At 37.1% G+C, this 23,275-nt stretch overlaps 1 protein-coding gene across 2 annotated transcripts in view; it reads right to left on the bottom strand.

Moving 5' to 3' along the window:
* ARHGAP19 (Rho GTPase activating protein 19) overlaps window positions 1-23,275 on the bottom strand; it is an 85,548-nt gene that overhangs the window by 43,709 nt on the left and 18,564 nt on the right. The window contains exons 1-4 of one of the 2 annotated variants that reach the window (XM_073240603.1): window positions 6,885-6,936; window positions 3,675-3,940; window positions 2,773-2,853; window positions 1,074-1,283 (exon numbers count right to left, since the gene is read on the bottom strand). In XM_073240603.1, coding sequence (XP_073096704.1) covers window positions 1,074-1,283; window positions 2,773-2,853; window positions 3,675-3,940; window positions 6,885-6,913 — 586 coding nt within the window. In that variant the 5' untranslated portion in view covers window positions 6,914-6,936. Of the gene's footprint in view, window positions 1-1,073; window positions 1,284-2,772; window positions 2,854-3,674; window positions 3,941-6,884; window positions 6,937-23,275 lie in introns of those variants that run through there. The other variant, XM_073240602.1, reaches the window with a different exon arrangement.

The raw sequence follows: 23,275 nt of genomic DNA, 5'->3' as shown, positions 1-23,275 counted from the left end.
GAGGAAAATGCTCAGAAGCAGTAAACTAAGTACATGTAAAATGGATTCTGTGCTGTGTGCACTTAGAGGCAATAGCAGCATAACAGCTATGCAATGTGAGAATGAATTCCCCAGCAGACAGGCATAAAAGAGAATGAGAAAACTATTTATGAGCTGAAAAGGGAGCATTCTCCAAGATATATTAAGTGAAAAAAAACAAGTCACAGAACCGTGTATGGCAGTAAACCCTACCATTACATAAAAAGAAAGACAAAGAAAATATGTGTTTGTTTGTAAACATATAAAATATCTCTGGAAGGACACATTAGAAATCAGTAGCATTCGTTGCCTCTGGAAAGAAAAACTGGGTGCTGGGGAATGGGTGGAGAGAGGCTTTGATTGTATATTCTTCTGAACCTGTTGTTTTTGGGAGGTTTTGGAGGATTTTGTAGGTTTGGAGGGGTTCTATTTATTACAGTATACACCATAAAATGCACAAATCTTAGTATATAGCTTGATGAATTTTGACATGTATATAAATACATGTAACCACCACCCAGATCAAGACATCATTCTCACTAATTTTTTTTAATTTTTTCTTTTGAATTCTGAACTACGCAAATTTTTTATATCTACTTAGAAAACAAAATCCTTTTAAAAAATAAATTTTCAAGATCAGAGATAAATTGAAAGCATAATTCATCTCTATTGAAGCATAATAATACTTAGCAAAAGCCCCAAACCAAAGCAAATATGGCAAACTTGTAACCATCTCACGTATGTGAATCAATCCAGTGAAAAGCACACATTTATTGAGCAACTAAAATGTTCAAAGCACAGTGCTAGAATCCATCAGATACAAAAATAAATGAAATCCAGACTTTATCTACAGAGCTTACTTAGCAAGAAAAACAATCGATTAAATCAAATTTAACTGGCCAATACTTACGAGCACCCAAACAGCCCAGAAGTATAACTAAATCTTAACCATATTGGCAAAAGTATTGCTGTGCGTTACAAAACAATAGAAAATTCCAAATTAGTTCACTAAATTGAAAGCAATATATTTACTTCTTCTACCCTCCCATACTCACCAGCAATTTTGAGGTGTGCATGGAAATGTTTGTGTGTCAGCAGGGGCTCAGGTAACTCTCCTAGAAACATCTTCAGCAAGGTGGCAACATCATTTGAGTGAAATTCCCCTGATTCCAAGTCAACATCAGTTCCATTATTGAGAGCATCTCTTAAAATCTGCTGTCGGACACTATTCCCAGGTACTCTAAACAAACCCTCTACTCGCAAATCTGTTCCATATGGAAGGAAAACAGAGGATATGCAAAATGAAGCAAAAAAAGAGAAATTATGATTAAAATAAGTGGTCTGAAAAGCTACTTTACACTTGGAAGACTCTTTACAAATACATTGGCAGAGATTTGCCCTTTTTCCCAGAGAGGTTTAGAACCTACTGGCCCGAGGAGACCTATCTGAATATCCCTGAGCACCTGGAGCTCTCTCAGACTAAGAGATGGTCCACCCAGGAGTCATTCAACCTCCTGAGGCACATCTGGAGATTGAATTTAACTTAAACAACAGTTGGAATGAGCTTGAAAAGTAAGTTGGAAGCAAAGCCACATCTCCCAGAAGGCCCCTTCCCTTCAGACATCCCAGACTTTGGAGGGGGAGTCCATCTGTAGAGGTTTGTTGTGCCTATAAATGGTTTCCCAGTCCAAAATAAATCTAGAGTTTCTGCATTGCCCCAGGAACAAGAACTCTAACCTGTCAGATCACCTTTCAGTCTAAGAGTTTCCCAGAAGGTTAGGTTAATCCCAACTAAACTATTCGTTCCTCCCAACTAGGTTCTAAACTAATCCAAGGGGATATAAAGATGAGACACAGAGTTTTGCTTTGATCTGGAAGAAGCATGATGGTTCATGTTTTCAGTTTAGGTACAAATTTATCTTTATAGCCCCCTAATTCAGGGGTCCAAGTTCAAATGCCTACTGGGCCACGCAGTAATAGTAAATGAATAAACAGAAGCTGTAACAAACTGGAAAGCACATACCTATGCTCCAGCTGATTGTGTCCAAGTGGCAACACGGCCTAAGGATGCTACATCTTCCTATCATCCAAAGAAGGTGAAAACCTAGACTTCCCCATTTTAAAACACTGATAACCAATTTTATTTTTAATTTAATCCTTTGCCAGTGAAACAAAATGTAGAGCGACTCAAGTAGGCTGCCAGTTTGCAACCTCTGCTCTAGCTCCTAGCACAGAGTCCCACATAGAATAAACCATACATAAATGTTTGTGTTGAATTTATCAAAGCATTCGCCTAATGCCACACATTTCAGATATTCAGCTGGCAAGTACTTAGAGCAATAATACAACCAGCCTGACTACTAAAAATGAAATGGGAATTAAGTGAAGAGTGTATTTTAATCATAGAATTCTAGAAATAAAACATATCTTTGGTGATAAATAATATTCCCTTGAGTAAATATTATGATTCTTAGGGACAATGTATTTTTCCAGAAGAAATATCTCTCTGAGTTAAGGGGATTGTGTTTTTTCATGGACATTAATTTATATACATCTTTAAGAATACAAAGCAAATCAATACATGAGATTAAATTTTAAAGGAAATATTATTTAGAGACATGTTATCTAAAACTATCACTGATTAGCATCTCTGTTAATGGTTAATTGGCACCTACTAATTCAAGAAAATTAACTTCAATAGAAAACTGACAATTCTTCATTAACAAAGTACAACAAAATTTTGAGTAGTCTTACTTTTGTGTAGATACTCAATCAGTTGGTATATCTGGGCAATGCCTTCTTCTGTCAGTGGGGATCCAAATACCACTCCTTTTTCTGAAAAACCATATGATAGGGCAGGGCTGTATATGGTAGGATAGGGCTGTATTTTCCACCAAAGGCACAAAATCATCATATTTATAAACTTAAGTACCTACAATTCAAGCAAATGTCTCATGGACTCAGTAAACAAAACCCTTAGAGTTGGAATTATACCAGAAATACAATCACAACAACTGTCAATCAACTCTTGCAAATTTAATAATAGATTTTAGGTTTCTTGAAGGTAAAGACTATCTTCTTATTTAAGTAACAATACCCAGACTGTTGATATTTAACTTAAAAACAGAATTTGGAGCCATGATTGTCAAAGCAGAATGGATTATTCACTAGAGTTGGTACAGGGTCTGACCTACAGTAATGTTTAAACTTTTTTTTGCCTTAAATTATTTTCTTGTGTTTTATAAAATAAAATGGCACATCTTTAATCTCTTACCTAAAGAAATGCTACAATTTATTTATTTATTAGAAATACTACAATAAAAAAAAGTTCAAACTTTCTTTACTGTACTCTCTAGCTATGTAATTTTGATTTTTTAAAATATTATTTTAGTATAGTATTAATAGAGCATAAAAATCAAGGTGCCCCTTATAACTACCTTAACTAATTGCCATCTCTCAGGAACTAACACATTTATTTGTTTTAGTTTATCTGGACTATTTTTATTATTATTACTTAAGGTTGTACTAACAAAAATTTAAAAAATGACAAAAAGTGCTTTAGGTAATAGCAACTTCTCAAAGAATGTACAGACGTTAACAGTGGAAGCCCAGGAGGAAGCTGAGACCTGCCCACCCCTCACAGACACATCCCCTACCCTTTCGCTTGAGAGACATTAGAGACCGGAAGAATCCCGATGCTGGGCCAGCTCCACCAGGCAATTTAAGGTCCACTTCTCCCATCAGCTGAGCCAACTCGGTTCCAGGTAAATCAATGAGCCTTGTGATATTGCTGACCACCAATTCAGTGAACACCTCGGGTTTCTCATGTCGGAGTTTCTCCACAAAAAAGTCAGGATTGAAGATAATGGGCTGCCCTCGAAGGGAAGAATTATTGCAGATAATAAAATTGCAGATGGCATCTCTGAAAAAATGAAACAGAAGAATCTTGAGAGGATCATTTTTGTATGTGTTTCTCATGCCTTCTCAACCATACAATTATTCCCTCTTTCCATGGGTTAATCTACATATTGGTCTTTTGAAAAAACTAATCCTTAATCTGTTGACTGCTCAAAAGAAGACAATTTGGGCTTGTTGCTGTTAAGGTTATACCCACCTAGATACTTAGTAATTAATTAAAAGATACTAAATAGCCTCTAGGATATGACCTGAATTTGCCTCTTAATTTCAGATATGTACCGTAGGAAGATATAGATCCATACAGCCACTCAGGTCTAACAGTATATTAGAATTGGTAGTCACATCGACCACATTTCCTTACTAAAACAGTCAAACCAAGTAATGACTCTATAGCATCATACTATGCTGATAGACAGTAATTGCTGTGGGAGGATGAGGACTTGATAATATGGGTGAATGTTGAAACCACAATGTTGTTCATGTGAAACCTTCATAAGATTGTATATCAATGATACTTTAATTTTTTTAAAAAAGTCAAATCCTGAATTATTACTGTTAAGTACTTTTAAGACATCAGACCTACAGCTGTTGCCCCAACACAACAATGGACAATCATTAAATTAAGGCCTTCTTGGGAATACAGCCAGTACTATATAGTATTTCCCATGCAACAATCAACTGCTGACAGTACCACATTCAGGCCAGTCTCAAATGCCACTGAAATCACATGACAATATGCATGAGACCCTCTAAGTGCTAACCTGTATCTAAATAGTATGGTTGACAATTTGCAGACATTTGCTCTACCCACAGGGTCCTTTGGTTCCTGGGTCCCCACACAGGCTAATGCTTCTTTATAATTAGCCCCCTTCAACTGAGCCAACCACCCTTGGATTCTTTTCCTCTTAACGAAAAAGGCTTCACTAGAATGGAAGGCACTTACAGGGACATAATATAGATAATAAATCAGCCTTGCCCAGGTCCAGAAATAGGTTTTATTTTAAAATCCTTCAATTCTGGTTGCCTCTGGGCCATCATCTAAGACCAACCTTTGCTCAGATTCTTCTCTTTAGGGCACTAGGGAAAAAAAACCTGTATTTTGTTCTTATTTTCACTCTTCTATCACTGAGTAACACTAGCAGATATGTTCTATTGGCCCCTGATCTTAGCTGGTTTTCCAATACTTGAGCTACACTCTTGGTAAATCTTCTTTGACTCTCAGAACTATTTTTTGCCCTAGTCTTCGTTTCCTAATGCCTAACTACTATCCTCCTTTTCATTTTAAATATGTTATATATAAGAACTGTTATTATTCCATTTCTTGTAGCAGACACATCACCACTTGTTTGTATCCATTATCAATTAGTTCTAATGCTTGTTCTAATCCTTATATAAAGTCATCTATTATATAACATGAGTAGATACAAACATTCCTACAATGAAAACGATCACTTGCACAATTTTAAAGTCCCCCATAACACTCATTGTACCAAGTACTTCTCCACAGAAATGACAACTCTAAATATTAAATATAAGTAATGTATAACACACTTGGCCAACACTACACGAATAATGTTTAAAATGATCATCAAACAAGGCACGGGAAAACTCCAAAGTTCTCTACTCCCTTGAAAAATTATTACATGGTTTTAATCAACAGACCAAATCTTCTATTGGTAGCTACTAAATTCCCTCTTTGTTTTCTCTAAAATTATAATATAAGAATTCACACAAAAATTTTAAAATATTGTATGTTATCAACCCAAAAAGTCATTAAAGAAAGAGAATTTAAATGCTTGTCTCAACATTTTTACACAAAGGTAAGTTATTTTTCCTGTATAAATTCAGAGATGCCAATGATTATAAGCCAATTAAAATCAAAAGTTACTATATCTTAAACCATTGTCAAAGCCTCTTTTTTTTAATGTCAGCTTATTTCAGTCAAGAAAAAAAGCCAGTATAAAACTATTGTTTATAATCACTGCTAATGAGAAATTACTATTATATTGCATCAAAAAAAATCATAAAATGTGTTAGCTCTGAAAGGAGTCATAACTTATCAGATCTAAACTATCATTTTATGGTCTATACATCTCTTAATTCTGAAAAAAAAAGACTCCATTCAGATCAATTAGTCCTAACATATAAATAGACATGAATAGCATCCATTATATTCCTGAAATAGAAACACACATACACATAGAACCTCCAGTCTTTATTTTATTAATATCCAGAGCAAGACTCTGTTAAGATTCTAAAACTTCCATCATAGTTGACCCTCCGGTACTCAACTGAATCAAATACACATGTGAGAATGGAGCTAGAAGCACAAAACCCTAGCTATGTTGTTTCTCAACAGAATCCTTTCTACCTGGTCATCACCCCCAAGTCTGCCCCACCCTAAATAGGTAAAATAAAATAGGTAGAAGAATAAATAAGTTCAAGGATGCTCCTGTCTATTCACAAGGCATAGAAAACGATACCTTGGGAGTCTTAACACACAAGTAACAAATAAGCAATCTCAGTTTCTTTCCCCCTTCTGCTTTTTCTCCCCTTCCCTCCCATGATCATTCACTCATTTTGCCCCACTTTAATTTCTTTAACCTAGTTCTTTTTTTCCCTCTGCCTCACTTTTTCTAAGTGGAGTATCTGGTAAGACAAGAGAGAATGGTTGAAAAAGAAGTAAAAGGGAAGATGAAAGAAAAGACATATAGTGGATTATGTTTTTAAGTTATCCCCGTATCACATAGGCCACTGATCCCTTTCCACAGAATACACAATACCACAATATAAAGCTGAGAATATCAAGGAACATGATTAAAACATAAGAAATATCTAGAACTAAAGAAAAAATACTATATTTAAGTAAAAACAACTTCCTACTCTACAGTACCTTATTTTAAACTCTAAAGTTTGTTCAAGTTCAAGGAAAAAAATTAATTTCTTACATAAATGCTGAAAGCTTCTGATGAGGCATTGGTAAACCAAAGAGACAGGAAATAAGCCTTCTCCTTGTTTGTTGTAACAAAGGAGCCCTCCTTTCCCTGCCCCATCACAACCTACACAAATTCCAGACATATCAGAGGACACAAGGGTGCATTATGGGGCCTGAAAGGCAATACTTATTAGGGCTCTAAGCACTCATTTGAAGTAGGAACAAAACAGAAATAAAAACACAGAAGTTAATTATATTTCCCAACACATAGATGAAGCTCAAGCAGTCTCCATCACACTGCAAGTTGTATCAGATGAAGCAATCACATAATGTAAGAATATAAGAATAAGTCATTTTATCATATGGAAGGAAGGGTGATCACTACCTCACATCATACACAAAAATTAATTCCAGACAGAATAAAGACTTAAATATGAAAAGGCAAACCTTAAAAGTTCAGAAAACAGTAAAGATTGGTGAAGCAGAGGAAAGCTCTCTTAAACAAGACATAAAAATCACAGTCCACAAAGAAAAGACTGATACATTTAACTACAATAAAATTTTAAGTCTGTACAATAAATGACATTATAAACGAAGTTTTTAAAAAATGAAGTCACACTGCCTCTGGAGAGAGAAACTGGATGAAAGGAGTGGGACAGAAACTTCTCATTGTATTCTCTTTTGTATTTATATTCTAGAGATTTGATTCATGTGTACATACTAACCCATTCAAAATGAATAAATATAAAACGTAAAATAATAAGAAAAGCTATAAACTAGAAAAAAAATTCTAATTTGCATATTAAAAAATCAGTATTTGGAATATTATCAGTATGCCTAAAATTTATAAGAAAACTACACTCAACTCCAAGAAAATTAGTAAAACGATTTAATCAGGTACTTCATAGAAAAGAAGGCTTAACTGCCTAACGAACACAAAAAGAACCTCAACTTTAGAAGTTACCAGGTTAAAGCAAATTGAAAAATGTTATCTTTCCCATCCATCATTATGGGAAAAACTATCAAATTCAGGCAATATCATTTTTATCCCTAGTTTGCTAAGGGTTATTTATTTACTTATAATTATGAGTCTACTTTTAATTTTTTTTTGGTATCATTAATCTACAATTACATGGGGAACATTATGTTTACTAGACTTTCCCCTTCACCAAGTCCCCCCCCACAAACCCCATTACAGTCACTGTCTATCAGCGTACTCAGATACTGTAGAATCACTACTTGTCTTCTCTCTGTTGCAAAGCCCTCCCCGTGCCCCCTCCACATTATACATGCTAATCGTAATGCCCCCTTTCTTTTTCCCCGCCCTTATCCCTCCCTTCCCACCCATCCTCCCCAGTCCCTTTCCCTTTGGTAACTGTTAGTCCATTCTTGGGTTCCGTGATTCTGCTGCTGTTTTGTTCCTTCAGTTTTTTCTTTGTTCTTATACTCCACATATGAGTGAAATCATTTGGTACTTGTCTTTCTCTGCCTGGCTTATTTCACAGAGCATAATATCCTCTAGCTCAGTCCATATTGTTGCAAATGGTAGGATTTGTTTTCTTCTTCTGGCTGAATAATATTCCATTGTGTATATGTACCACATCTTCTTTATCCATTCATCTACTGATGGACACTTAGGTTGCTTCCATTTCTTGGCTATTGTAAATAGTGCTGCGATAAACATAGGGGTGCATCTGTCTTTTTCAAACTGGGCTGCTGCATTCTTAGGGTAAATTCCTAGAAGTGGAATTCCTGGGTCAAATGGTATTTCTATTTTGAGCTTTTTGAGGAACCTCCATACTGCTTTCCACAATGGTTGAACTAATTTACATTCCCACAAGCAGTGTAGGAGGGTTCCCCTTTCTCCACAACCTCGCCAACATTTGTTGTTGTTTGTCTTTTCGATGATGGCGGTCCTTACTGGTGTGAGGTGATATCTCATTGTGGTTTTAATTTGCATTTCTCTAAATGAATAGCGATATGGAGCATCTTTTCATGTGCCTGTTGGCCATTTGAATTTCTTCTCTGGATAACTGTTCAGCTCCTCTGCCCATTTTTTAATTGGATTATTCGCTTTTTGTTTGTTGAGGTGTATGAGCTTTTAATATATTTAGGATATCCACCCTTTATCGGATCTGTCATTTATGAATATATCCTCCCATACTGTAGGATACCTTTTTGTTTTATTGATGGTGTCCTTTGATGTAGAAGCTTTTCAGCTTGATATAGCCCCACTGGTTCATTTTTTGCTTTTGTTTCCCTTGCCGGAGAGATATGTTCATGAAGAAGTCACTCACGTTTATGTCCAAGAGATTTTTGCCTATGTTTTTCTCTAAGAGTTTTATGGTTTCATGACTTACATTCAGGTCTTTCATCCATTTCTAATTTATTTCTGTGTGTGGGTTAGACAATGATCCAGTTTCATTCTCTTAGATGTAGCTGTCCAGTTTTGCCAAGACCAGCTGTTGAAGAGGCTGTCATTTCCCCGTTGTATGTCCATGGCTCCTTTATCATACATTAATTGACCATATATGTTTGAGTTAATGTCTGGAGTCTCTGTTCTGTTCCACTGGTCTGTGGGTCTGTTCTTATGCCTGTACCAAATTGTCTTGATTACTGGGCTTTGTAGTAGAGCTTCAAGTTGGGGAGCGAGATCCCCCCCACTTTATTCTTCCTTCTCAGGATTGCTTTGGCTATTCGGGGTCTTTGGTGGTTCATATGAATTTTTGAACTATTTGTTACAGTTCATTGAAGAATGCTGTTGATATTTTGTAGGGATTGCATCGAATCTGTAGATTGCTTTGGGCAGGATGGCCATTTTGACAATATTAATTCATCTAGCCAAGAGCATGGAATGCGTTTCCATTTGTTAGTGTCCTCTTTAATTTCTCTTAAGAGTGTCTTACAGTTTTCAGGGTATAGGTCTTTCACTTCTTTGGTTAGGTTTATTCCTAGGTATTTTATTCTTTTTAATGGAATTGTTTTCCTGGTTTCTCTTTCTATTAGTTCATTGTTAGTGTATAGGAAAGCCACAGACTTCTGTGTGTTATTTTTGTATCCTGCAACTTTGCTGAATTCCGATATTAGTTCTAGTAGTTTGGAGTGGAGTCTTTAGGGTTTTTTATGTACAATATCATGTCATCTGAAAATAGTGACAGTTTGACTTCTTCTTTACCAGTCTGGATTCTTTGTATTTCATTGTTTTTTCTGATTGCCATGGCTAGGACCTCCAGTACTATGTTGAATAACTGGGGACAGTGGGCATCCCTGTCTTGTTCCCAATCTTAGAGGAAAAGCTTTCAGCTTCTTACTGTTAAGTATGATGCTGGCTGTGGGTTTATCATATACGGCCTTTATTATGTTAAGCTACTTGCCCTCTATACCCATTTTGTTGACAGTTTTTATCATGAATGCATTTCGAATTTTGTCAAATGCTTTCTCAGTGTCTATGAAGATGATCATGTGATTTCTCTCCTTTTTCTTTATGTGGTGGATGATGTTGATGGATTATCGAATGTTGTACCATCCTTGCATCTCTGAGATGAATCCCACTTGGTCACGATGTATGATCCTCTTGATGTATTTTTGAATTTGGTTTGCTAATATTTTGTTGAGTATTTTTGCATCTACGTTCATCAGGGATATTGGTCTGTAATTTTCTTTTTTGGTGGTGTCTTTGCCTGGTTTTGGTATTAGGGTGATGCTGGCTTCATAGAATGAGTTTCGGAGTATTCCCTCCTCTTCTATTTTTTGGACAACTTTAAGGAGAATGGGTATTATGTCTTGTCTGTATGTCTGATAAAATTCCATGGTAAATCCATCTGGCCCTGGGGGTTTTGCTCTTGGGTAGTTTTTGATTACCACTTCAATTTCGTTGCTGGTAATTGGTTTGTTTAGATTTTCTGTTTCTTCCTTTGTCAGTCTTGGAAGGTTGTATTTTTCTGGAAGTTGTCCATTTCTTCTAGGTTTTCAAGCTTGTTAGCATATAGGTTTTCATAGTATTCGCTAATAATTATTTGTATTTCTGTGGGGTCCGTCGTGATTTTTCATTTCTTATTTCTGATTCTGTTGATGTGTATTGATTCTCTTTTTCTCTCAATAAGTCTGGCTAGGGGCTTATCTATTTTATTTTGTCAAAGAACCAGTTCTTGGATTCATTGATTTTTTTCTGTTGTTTTATTCTTGTCAATTTTATTTATTTATTCTCTGATCTTTATTATGTCCCTCCTTCTGCTGACTTTAGGCCTCATTTGTTGAGCATGTTGTTAAGCCTCCATGTGTTTGTGAGCCTTTTTTGCTTTCTTTGTACAATTTATTTCTAGTTTCATACCTTTGTGGTCTGAGAAATTGGTTGGTAGAATTTCAATCCTTTTGAATTTACTGAGGCTCTTTTTGTGGCCTAGTATGTGGTGTATTCTGGAAAATGTTCCATGTGCACTTCAGAAGAACATGTATCCTGCTGCTTTTGGGTATAGAGTTCTGTAAATATCTATTAGGTCCATCTGTTCTAGTGTGTTGTTCAGTGCCTCTGTGTCCTTACTTATTTTCTGTCTGGTGGATCTGTCCTCTGGAGTGAGTGAGTGGTGTGTTGAAGTTTCCCAAAATGAACACATTGCACTCTATTTCCTCCTTTAATTCTGTTAGTATTTGTTTCACATATGTTGGTGCTCCTGTGTTGGGTGCATATATATTTATAATGGTTATATCCTCTTGTTGGACTGAGCCCTTTATCATTATATAACATCCTTCTTTATCTCTTGTTCTTTCTTTGTTTTGAAGTCTATTTTGTCTGATACTAGTACTGCAACACCTGCTTTTTTCTCCCTGTTGTTCGCATGAAATATCTTTTTCCATTCCTTGACTTTTAGTCTGTACATGTCTTTGAGTTTGAGGTGAGTTTCTTGTAAGCAGCATATAGATGGGCCTTGCCTTTTTATCCATTCTATTACTCTGTGTCTTTTGATTGGTGCATTAAGTCCATTTACATTTAGGGTGACTATTGAGAGATATGTACTTATTGCCATTGCAGGCTTTGGATTTGTGGTTACCAAAGGTTCAAGGGTAGCTTCTTTACTATCTGACTGTCTAAATTAACTCACTTATTGAGCTATTATAAACACAGTCTGATGATTCTTTATTTCTCTCTCTTCTTATTCTTCCTCCTCCATTCTTTATATGTTAGGTGTTTTATTCTGTGCTCTTTTGTGTTTCCTTTAACTGCCTTTGTGGATAGTCGATTTTATTTTTTGCCTTTAGTTAGTATTTGGTTGGTCTGCTTTCTTTGCTGTGATTTTATTTTCTCTGGTGACATCTATTTAGTCTTAGCAGTGCTTCCATCTAGAGCAGTCCCTCTAAAATACCCTGTAGAGGTGGTTTGTGTGAGGCAAATTCCCTCAACTTTTGCTTGTCTGGGAGTTGTTTAATCCCTCCTTCATATTTAAGTGATAATCATGGTGGATACAGTATCCTTGGTTCAAGGCCCTTCTGTTTCATTGCATTAAATATATCATGCCATTCTCTTCTGGCCTGTAAGGTTTCTGTTGAGAAGTCTGATGATAGCCTTATGGGTTGTCCTTTGTAGGTGACCTTTTTTCTCTCTCTGGCTGCCTTTAATACTCTGTCCTTGTCCTTGATCTTTGCCATTTTAATTATTATATGTCTTGGTGTTGTCCTCCTTGGGTTACTTGTGTTGGGAGTTCTGTGGGCTTCCGTGGTCCAAGAGACTATTTCCTCCCCCAGTTTAGGGAAGTTTTCAGCAATTATTTCTTCAAATACACTTTCTATCCCTTTTTCTCTCTCTTCTTTTTCCAGTACCCCTATAATGCGGATATTGTTCCTTTTGGATTGGTCAGACTGTTCTCTTAATATTCTTTCATTCCTGGAGATCCTTTTATCTCTCTCTGCATCAGCTTCTCTGTGTTCCTGTTCTCTGATTTCTATTCCATTAACGGCCTCTTGCACCTCATCCAGTCTGCACTTAAGTCCTATCAGAGATTGTTTTATTTCTGTATTCTCCCTCCCAACTTTATCCATTAGCTCTTGTATATTTCTCTGCAGCTCCATCAACATGGTTATGACCTTTATTTTGAATTCTTTTTCAGGAATATTGGTTAAATCTATCTCCCCAGGCTCCCTCTCAGGGGTTGTATGGATTATTTTTGACTGGGTCAAATTTTATGCCTTTTCATGGCGATAGAAGTAGTCATGGTCAGTTGGCACGTGTGTCAGCTGGGAGAACAAAGTTCCTTTCTGCTTGCTGTTCGCCTTCCTCTCCTGCAAGAACAGTGACCCCTAGCGGCTTGTGCTGGGCAGCTGCACGCCGATGGGGCCTCTCAGTCTGGCCTGGGCAGCTGCGGAGGAAACTCTGGGCAGTTGCTGTGGGCCCGACCACTCTCAGGCTGCTCCCCTGCTATGGCAGGGTCGCGGTGGAGGGGGAATACAGGAGGCTGTTTATCACGAGGGGCCTCAGAGCTGCACTGCCTCCCAGGGGGTTAGGGGCCCTGGAGTTCCCCAGGATTCCCAGCTGCTGGGCTGAGTGTACCGGGACGCTTCGTCCAGCTGTGAGGCCCCTATCCATTTAAGATTTTCAAAAAGCACTTGCTTTTCTTTTGTCCCAGGGGCACCAACTGCGGGGACCCGTTTGCAGATTTTACTGTTCCATTTCTCTAATATCCAGCACACCACACAATGTGTGTCTGCGCTCCCAGGGCAGATGACTAGGACTGGGTATTTAGCAGTGCTGGGCTCACACTCCCTCCCTGCTCTGACTCGTCTCCTCCCACCGGGGAGTTGGGGGGGGCACTCAGGTCCTGCCAGGCCGCGGTTTGTATCTTACCCCCTTCGTGAGCTATTGAGTTCTTGCAGATGTAGATGTAGCCTGACTGTTATACTGTATCTTTTGGTCTCTCTTTTAGAAATAGTTGCATTTGTTGTATTTTCAAAAATATATACGGTTAAATGTCCATCAGTAGATGAATGGATAAAGAAGATGTGGTACATATACACAATGGAATATTATTCAGCCATAAGAAGAAAACAAATCCTACCATTTGCAACAACATGGATGGAGCTAGAGGGTATTATGCTCAGTGAAATAAGCCAAGCGGAGAAAGACAAATACCAAATGATTTCACTCATCTGTGGAGTATAAGAACAAAGGAAAAACTGAAGGAACAAAACAGTAGTAGAATCATAGAACCCAAGAATGGACTAACAGGTACCAAAGGGAAAGGGACTGGGGAGGATGGGTGGGTAAGGAGGGATAAGGGGGGGAAGAAGAAAGGAGGTATTATGATTAGCATGCATAATGTGGGGGGTGGGAGAAAGGGGAGGGCTGTGAAACACAGAGAAGACAAGTAGTGATTCTACAACATTTTGCTATGCTGATGGACGGTGACTGTAATGGGGTTTGTGGGGGGGACTTGGTATAGGGGAGAGCCTAGTAAACATAATATTCTTCATGTAATTGTAGATTAATGATAACAAAAAGAAAAAAGAGAAAGAAAAGGGGGATTATTCCCTGATAGGATAAAACTAACTGCAAATCAACAATTAATGAATGCTTTACATACCCTTAATTTTGATCTTTTAAAGGGTGTCAGATGATCAGCTATGGAAGTACATTTTTCTGATAATATTCCTTTCTCTTAAAAAAAAAAAAAACAGCAGTTCCTGTGTGGTGATCTCCAATAGGTTCTTCACAATGGTATAAAGGTCATATCAAAGTGTGGGCAAAGGGTTTGTTTGTGTTTATACAGAGGATCAAAGCCTAATTTGGCTACCCAGAAAACAAATTAAGATATAATATGAAGAAGAACTTCCAACATCAACACTCTCTGGAAGAGTCATTCCAGAAGATGATCATCAAAAAACTTCAACAAAGATCCTGGCGCTGTTGCAGTCATAGCTGCATTCATCCAAAGGTTCCTGGACTTGCCATTGGAATGAAGAAGGAGATATCTAAGCTGGCCTATGCATACAGTAAAACAACAAATTTGATTGGATCTATACTGTCGGAACTCAACGAAGAATTAGAAGAAGTACAAGTTGCAGTGCTCCAAAATTGTGTGACTATAGACTATCTACTGTTAAAAGAACATATGGGATGTGAACAGTTCCCAGAAATGTGTTGTTTTAATTTGTCTGATTTTTCTCAAACTATTCAAATTCAGTTAGACAATATCCATCATATCAAAGATAAGTTTTCACAAATGCCTAGGGTGCCTAACTGGTTTTCTTGGTTTCACTGGATATGGCTGGTAATTGTAGGTCTGCTTTGGTTATGTAGCTGTATTCCTATTATGTTAATGTGTGTATGCAATTTAATTAGTAGTTTAAAACCTATACATGCTTATGTTACTCTACAAGAAGATATGTCAAAGAAATAATCAATCTTCCCATGTTTTCTTCCATCTGCTACTTCTATAGCTTTTCTTCTTCCTTCCTAATTACAACCCTTTAGTAGAATTCGTGCCTCATACCGAAAATTACCAAGTATCATAATTCTTCCAAGTGGTAAAGATACCTCAAGACAAATGCTGGGCATAAAAGCCACAGGGCATAAATCTGCAAAGAAGTAAAAAGCTAACCTTTTCAAACAATATTGCTTCTCTCTCACTTACCAACTTTACTTTCCCTGTATGGCCCCGGAAGATGACTGGTTAGCCAGAGATGGGTAAGATTCCTCAAGGGAGGAACAACCTATGACAGGCACAGTCGCAGGGGGGCCATCAGGTGAGAAATTGGGGATCAACAGAGGTGAGGCTTAGAACCCCCCACCCCGCTCTTTTGAGAGAAATCTTCTGCATCCATGGATGTTTTGTTGCCCTTGTTTAGCTTGGATTAATACTTAGTCTATTGGCACACACCTGATCATCTACATTTGCCCTCTTACAGCACTAAACTATGTTTTCTACCTTTATCTTGTATCTACCTACCACTTCAGCATTTTATTAAAAGTAATAATAATAATAAGGGAGAAATGTGGGATTCACATATAAATCAAGTATAAAAATCAAACGAATAATCATATCTGACTTGATTGTTTATAGTTCATGATGAGTGATCAAAACCGAAAGTTTCTGTGATATGACTGCCCTTGCACTGTTCACCATGTAAGAACTTATTCACTATGTAAGAACTTGTTCACCATGTAAGAACTTGTTCGTTATGCTTCAGAAGATTGGAAACTGTTGAGAATTAGGCTTGGGGTTGATTAATGATTGTGCATTGAGTCCCCTATACAGAACTTTATTGTTGTTAACAACCATTTGATCAATAAATATGAGAGATGCCCTCTCAAAAAAAAAAAATATATATATATATATATATGGTTTTGGGAGGAGATTTCCGCTGCCCTACTCACGCCACCATCTTGGCTCTTCCATTTCTATTTTTTTATAAAAAAGTTTTATCAGGTTGTTTATATCAATTGATGATCAAATGATTTTTCTCCTTTATTTTGTTAATGCAGCAAGTGACTGATTAATGTGAAACCAACCTTGCATTTCTAGAATAAACCCAATATTTTTATGATTATGATTTTTATACATTGCAGAATTTGGTTTGCCAATAGTTTGTTTAGGTTCCCCCAAATACATTCTTAAACACGATTGTCATGGAACTGTCCTTTCTTGTGCAAGTTTCCCACTATCTAAAAGGAGAGCATTCCTATGAAAGCTTTCATAAGCCAAAATGACATAAGAGCAATTATCATTAATTTACATAGAAAATTTTCTGAGCATTCCTGGACCCAAGAAATAACCTCTTCTAGGCTTTTTGTATACCGTGGGACACAACTTCCTAACAGAGGCACAAAATAAATCAAGATAATGCACAGATGCTCACAGACACTGTTCAAAGCCCAGGAGGCTTGCTGCTGATAATGCTGAGTGTCATTCCCTGGGGAAGAAGGTGGGTGGTGCCATTTCTTATAAAAGCAAAACACCTCTTTGGATTTCTTTCAGTTAACAAGAACAGATACTAATGTAGGTCTTTCATTAAAGTGAAATGGCCTAATTCAAACTTTTGAAAAAACAGGGGACAACAGTATAGCAGTCCTCCTTTATCCAGTTTCACTTTCCAAAGTTTCACTTACAATTAACTGAGGTCCAGAAGTAGATGATCCCTCTTCTGACATACCATCAGGTTAATAATAGTAGCCTAATGCTACATCACAGTGCCCATACCATTCACCTCACTTCATCTCATCATATAGGCATTTTATCATCACATGAAGAAGGGTGAGTACAGCACATTTTGAGAGAGACCACATTCATATAACTTTTATTACAGTATATTGTTATAACTATAACTTACTAGTTATTGTTATTAATTTCTAATTTATAAATTAAACTTTATCATCGGTATGTATGCATAGGGAAAAACACAGCATATATAGGATTCCACACTATCCTTGGTTCCAGGAGTCCTCTGGGGGTCTTAGAATGTATCCCCCATACATAAGCAGAGACTACCTTAGTGTCTTCATTAGGTTTTATATCAAGGTTGTGCTGGCCTATGGGTTAGTTTAAGAGTATATCTTATAATTCTACTTTCTGAAAAAGTTTATGTGAGATGTACTGTTCTTTCTTCTTCTTTAAATATTTGATATAATTGGCTGATGAAGCTATCTGGACCTAGAGTTTTCTTTTTGAAAAGGTTTCTAATTACATATTCAACTTATTTGTGTTATAGGAGTATTCAAATTTTCTGTCATCTTATATTAATTTTGTTAAGTTATATATTTCTAAGAACTTGTCTATTTCACATAAGTTTTCAAACATCATTGGCATAAATTTGTTTATAATACCCTCTTAGGAAATTTTAATGTGCCCAAGTTCCATAGTGATGTCCTCCTTTTGTTCCTGATATTGATCATTTATGTTTTCTCTTTTTTAATTTATGAATCTTATTAAAAGTTTATCAATTTTATTAGCTTTGTCAAGGTTCCAGCTTTTGGTCTTATTGAATCCTTCTATTATGCTTTTTCATTTATTTCATTAATTTCTGCACTTTATTACTTTTTTTATTCTACTTTGTTTACTGAAGTCGGGGTTAAGGTCACACTGCAAATCAGTGGGGAATGGTTGATCTTTTCATTAAATGATACGACTGGAACACTTGGATATCTATGGGGGAAAAATGAAAATTGGCACCTATCTCACTCTATACTCAAAGATCAATTCCAGATGAACTGTAGATATAAAAGGTGAAGAGCCAAACCATAAACCTACTGGAAAGTAATATAGAATAATATATTCTTGAACTCAGATAGGAGTAATTACTTCTAAATAACACATAAAAATAAACCAGGAAGAAAAAATGAATACATTAGACTTCATTAAAATAGTAACTTAATGAAGATTTAAAAAGATGGAGGCGTAAGAAGTGAGGAAGAAATCTCCCAAAACCACATACAATACAAAAATACAGCAAATACAACTAATCCTGAAAGAGTAACCAGAAAGAAGACTGCAACAGACAGCCTACATCTGGGGAAAAGAAAAGGCATCACCGAAAAGGCTGAAGTAGCAAAGCCACAATCCAATGGGACCCAACCCCTACCACCACCCCAGCTCACCAGCAAGAGGAAGAGAAATGAAATGGGGAGGGAGTAGAAGTCCAGGACTGCAAAATACCCACACCTGGAGATCTGCTCCGGGACCACAAACCTACATTACATGGTCCTCTGGAGATCAGAGGGGTTAGAAAGACAAGACAGGTGGAATACAGGAGACACTGAGATTCCAGCCACTTGTGGAGAACAAGTACCCACAACCAGCCACTCTAGGACAAAAGAAAGGTGGACACTTTGAAAGACTTCCCAATAGCGAGAGGGCTGCTAAAGGTACAAGGATTACACAGAGCTCCCTGCTCAGGAGAAAGGACAGGCGGACAAAATCATCCCAGCACCCCCAGCCCAGCAGGTTGGGAACTGTCAGGAGCTTCATGCACTCCATCCCACTGGCTGGCAACACAGTGGGGCACCCCCACTGCAATACGCAGCCTGCTGCTATTTCCTGCCAGCCGGCACCAGTTTGCTCACCTGCTGCCCCCACCATCGTGCCAGCTGGAGGGCAGCCCTACCTACTGCAGCTACGGGGACGTAGCATAGATGCTCCTCCCTGTAGGCTCAGCCCACTGGCCCCAGCAGTGGAGGCAGGCACTGCAGCTGGGAAGCAGGAAACAGCTCTTTCCTCCAGGCAGGCACTGGCACTGCATGCCTGCAACCCCCACCATTGCTCCAGGGGCTGGGAAGCTCCAGAGAGTAGAGCTTCTGGACACTAGAGGGCACTGCCTACACAGTCATTATTCCATAGTAATCATTACAAATATGAAATGGCAAAAGAACCAGTATAAACCAAAATCCCTCAAACACCAGAAAGAGGGCTAAGTGAAACTGAAATGACCAACCTTCCTGATAAAAATTTCAAAATAAAAATCATAAACATGCTCATAGAGCTACAGAAAAATATTCAAGACCTCAGGAGGGACTTTAAGAAAGAGAAATTTTGAAAAATACAATATCTGAAATGAAACATACAATAGAGGGATTTAAAAGCAGATTAGATGAGGTAAAGGAGATGGTGAATGAAATAGAAATTAGAGAACAGGAACACAAAGTTGCTGAGGCACAGAGAGAAAAAAGGATCTCCAGGAATTAAAGAATACTAGGAGAACTATGTGACCAATCCAAAAGGAACAATATTTGCATTATAGGAGTACCAGAAGAAGAATAGAGAGAAAAAAGGATGGAAAGTATCTTTGAGGAAGTAATTGCTGAAAACTTCCTCAATTTGGAAAAGGAAATAGTCTCTCAGGCCATGGAAGTGTACAGATCTCCCAACACAAGGGACCCAAGGAAGACAACACCAAGACATATAATAATTAAAATGGCAAAGATCAAGGACAAGGACAGAGTATTAAAAGCAGCCAGAGAGAGAAAAAAATCACATATAAAGGAAAACCCATCAGGCTATCATCAGACTTCTCAGCAGAAACCTTATGGGCCAGAAAGGAGTGGCATGATATATTTAATGCAATGAAACAGAAGGGCCTCGAAACAAGAATACTCTATGCAGCAAGATTATCATTTGAATTTGAAGCAGGGATTAAACAATTTCCAGATAAGCGAAATTTGAGGGAATTTATCTCCCATAAACCATCTTTACATGTATTTTGGAGGGACTGCTATAGATGGAACTGTTCCTAAGGCTAAATAGCTGTCACCAGAGAAAATAAAACCACAGTAAAGGAAGTAGACCAATTAATTACTAAGCAAATGCAAAATTAAATCAACTACCCACAAAGTCAGTCAAAGGATACACAAACAGTACAGAATATGACACCTAATATTCAGAGTGCAGGAGGAAAAAAAAAGAACTTTTAAGATTGTGTTTGAAATACATACTAAGCTAGTTAACTTAGACTGTTAGATAGGAAAGAAGCTGCCCTTGAACCTTGGTAATCACGAATCTAAAGCCTGCAATGGCAATAAGTACATATCTACCGATAATCACCCTAAATGTAAATGGTCTGAATGTACCAATCAAAAGACACAGAGTTACAGAATGGATAAAAAAACAAAGACCCATCTATATACTGCCTACAAGAGACTCACTTCAAACCTAAAGACATACACAGACTAAAAGTGAAGGGAAGGAAAAAGATATTTCATGCAAATAATAGGGAGAAAAAAACAGGAGTGGCAGTACTTATATCATACAAAATAGACTTCAAAACAAAGAAAGTAACAAGAAACAAAGACGGACATTACATAATGATAAAGGAGTCAGTCCATCAAGGGTATATAACCATTATAAATATCTATGCACCCACATAGGAGCACCTAAATATGTGAACAAATACTAAAAGAATTAAAGGAGGAAACAGAATGCAATACATTCATTTTAGAAGACTTCAACACACCACTCACTCCAAAGGACAGATCAACCAGAAAGAAAATAAGGAGACAGAGGCACTAAACAACACATTAGAACAGATGGACCTAACAGACATCTACAGAACATTCCACCCAAAGGCAGCAGGATACACATTCTTCTTAAGTGCACATAGAACATTTTCCAAAATAGATCAAATACTAGGCCCCAAAAAGAGCCTCAGTAAATTCAGAAGGACTGAAATTGTACCAACAAACTTCTCAGACCACAAAGGTAGGAAACTAGAAATAAATTATGCAAAGAAAACAAAAAAGCCCACAAACACATAGAGGCTTAACAATATGCTCCTAAATAATCAACAGATCAATAGTAACAAAGAAAAACTGAAGAAATGAAACAGCAGCAGACACACACTTCAAGAAGGGACTAGTGGTTACCAAAGGGAAGAGGGTGAGGAGGGTGGGTGGGGAGGAAGGGAGAAGAGGATTAAGGGGCATTATGATTAGCACACATAATGTAGGCATCACTGAGAAGGCAATATAGCACAAAGCCACGTAGTGCCTTTACAGCAACTTACTATGCTGATGGACAGTGACTGCAATGGCATATGGCAGGGGGACTTGATAATATGGGTGAATGTAATAACTACAATGTTGCTCATGTGAAAACCTTTATAAGATTATATATCAATGATACCTTAATAAAAAATTTTAATTAAAAAAATAATACAATAAAATATGCCTTATTCACAGAACCATTAAAAAAGGAGTAACTTGTGTTTATCAAAAGACACCACTGAGAAAGTGGAAAAGCAAGACACATAATGGGAAAATATACTTGCAATATATATATAACAAAAAAGGGGCTCACATCCTAAGTATATTAAGAATTTCTACTAATCATTAAGAAAAAACAACCCAATAGAAAAATGGGCATGAGGTTTCAGTAAAATCTCACTTAAAAGATAGCTAAATGGCCAATATATTCATGAAAAAAAACTGCTCAGTGTCATTAGACATCTTGGAAATACAAATTTGAAAAAAACAATGACATACTATTATCCAACAGGATGGCTAAAATTAAAGAGACTGACAATATCAAGGTTTAGAGAAAGTGACAGCAACTTTTTTATACTGACAGTGGGAATATAAATTGGTACAACTATTTTGGGAAACTGGTCTTATGTACCTAAGTTGAACAAAAGTATACCCTATAACCCAGCAATTCTGAAATATGCCTAATATGTGCAACCATATGCATACCAGAAATTACAAAAATGTTCATTTAAACACGAATTCCTAAACAGCCAAAATTGGAAGCAAACTGCCCAGAATGGGTTTTAAAAATTGTGGAATATATAATAGCATATTTTATAGCAATGAAAATAAACAAACTCATTATATAGACCATCATGAATGAACCTTACATATAATGGCGAGCAAAAGAAGTTTCATACACACACATATACACACAAACAACTACTTACTACATCATTCCATTTTCATCAAATTTTAAACAAACAAAACTATACTGTTTAGAGATCTTGTATAAATGGCAAGTTGTGAAAAGAAGCAAAGATATATACACCATAAAATTCAGGATAGTGGTTACCTTTGGGGGTTGTGATTAAGAAGAGGCAAGAAAGCATGAGGGGAGTTTCTAGGATGCTAACAACATTCTGTGATAAATCCCTGAACTGTGGGGAAAAGGCAGGGATTCATTTGAAATCAATATGACAAATGTGAAGATTTGGTGAAGCTGGGTGACAGGAAGAGTATTGACTATATTGTTCTTGTATGCATAATCAACAACATTCATGACAAAATTTTTTAAAGAACTGAATAGTTTTGACCTAAATCTTGCTACAACTTGATGTAATATCATAGAAAATCAAAGTACATGCTAAAGGTTAATTTCCTTATCATAAAAGTTTTTACATAGATGGCCAGGACCAGGTTAATTAGGTATGTAGGCATACAGAGATAGCAAGGGCTCTAGTATTTAAATCATATACTAGGCAACAAACTCAATGAGTGACAGAGTTAAGACCTAGAGTTAAGACCCTCAGAAAATGTAGTTTTTATGACCTAGTTACACTCTGCAATGCTTATTCTTTTTTTGGGGGTATCATTAATCTACAATTACATGAGTGACATTATGTTTACTAGACTCCCCCAATCAAGTGCCCCCCACATACCCCATTACAGTCACTGTCCATCAGCATAGTAAGATGCTACAGAGTCACTACTTGTCTTCTCTGTGTTGTACAGCCCTCCCCGTGCCCCGCCCCCTACTTTATGTCTGCTAATCGTAATGCCCCTTTTCCCCTCTTGTCCCTCCCTTCCCACCCATCCTCCCCAGTCCCTTTCCCTTTGGTAACTGTTAGTCCATTCCTGGGTTCTGTGAATCTGCTGCTGTTTGGTTCCTTCAGTTTTCTTCTTTGTTCTTATACTTCACATGTGAGTGAAATCATTTGATACCATCTTTTTCTGCCTGCCTTATT

The sequence above is a fragment of the Manis javanica genome, chromosome 7 (genome assembly GCF_040802235.1).
Source record: "Manis javanica isolate MJ-LG chromosome 7, MJ_LKY, whole genome shotgun sequence".
NCBI lineage: Eukaryota > Metazoa > Chordata > Mammalia > Pholidota > Manidae > Manis > Manis javanica.
Note: the sequence above shows the minus strand (reverse complement) of the source record. Positions and strands in the feature narration are given on the sequence as shown.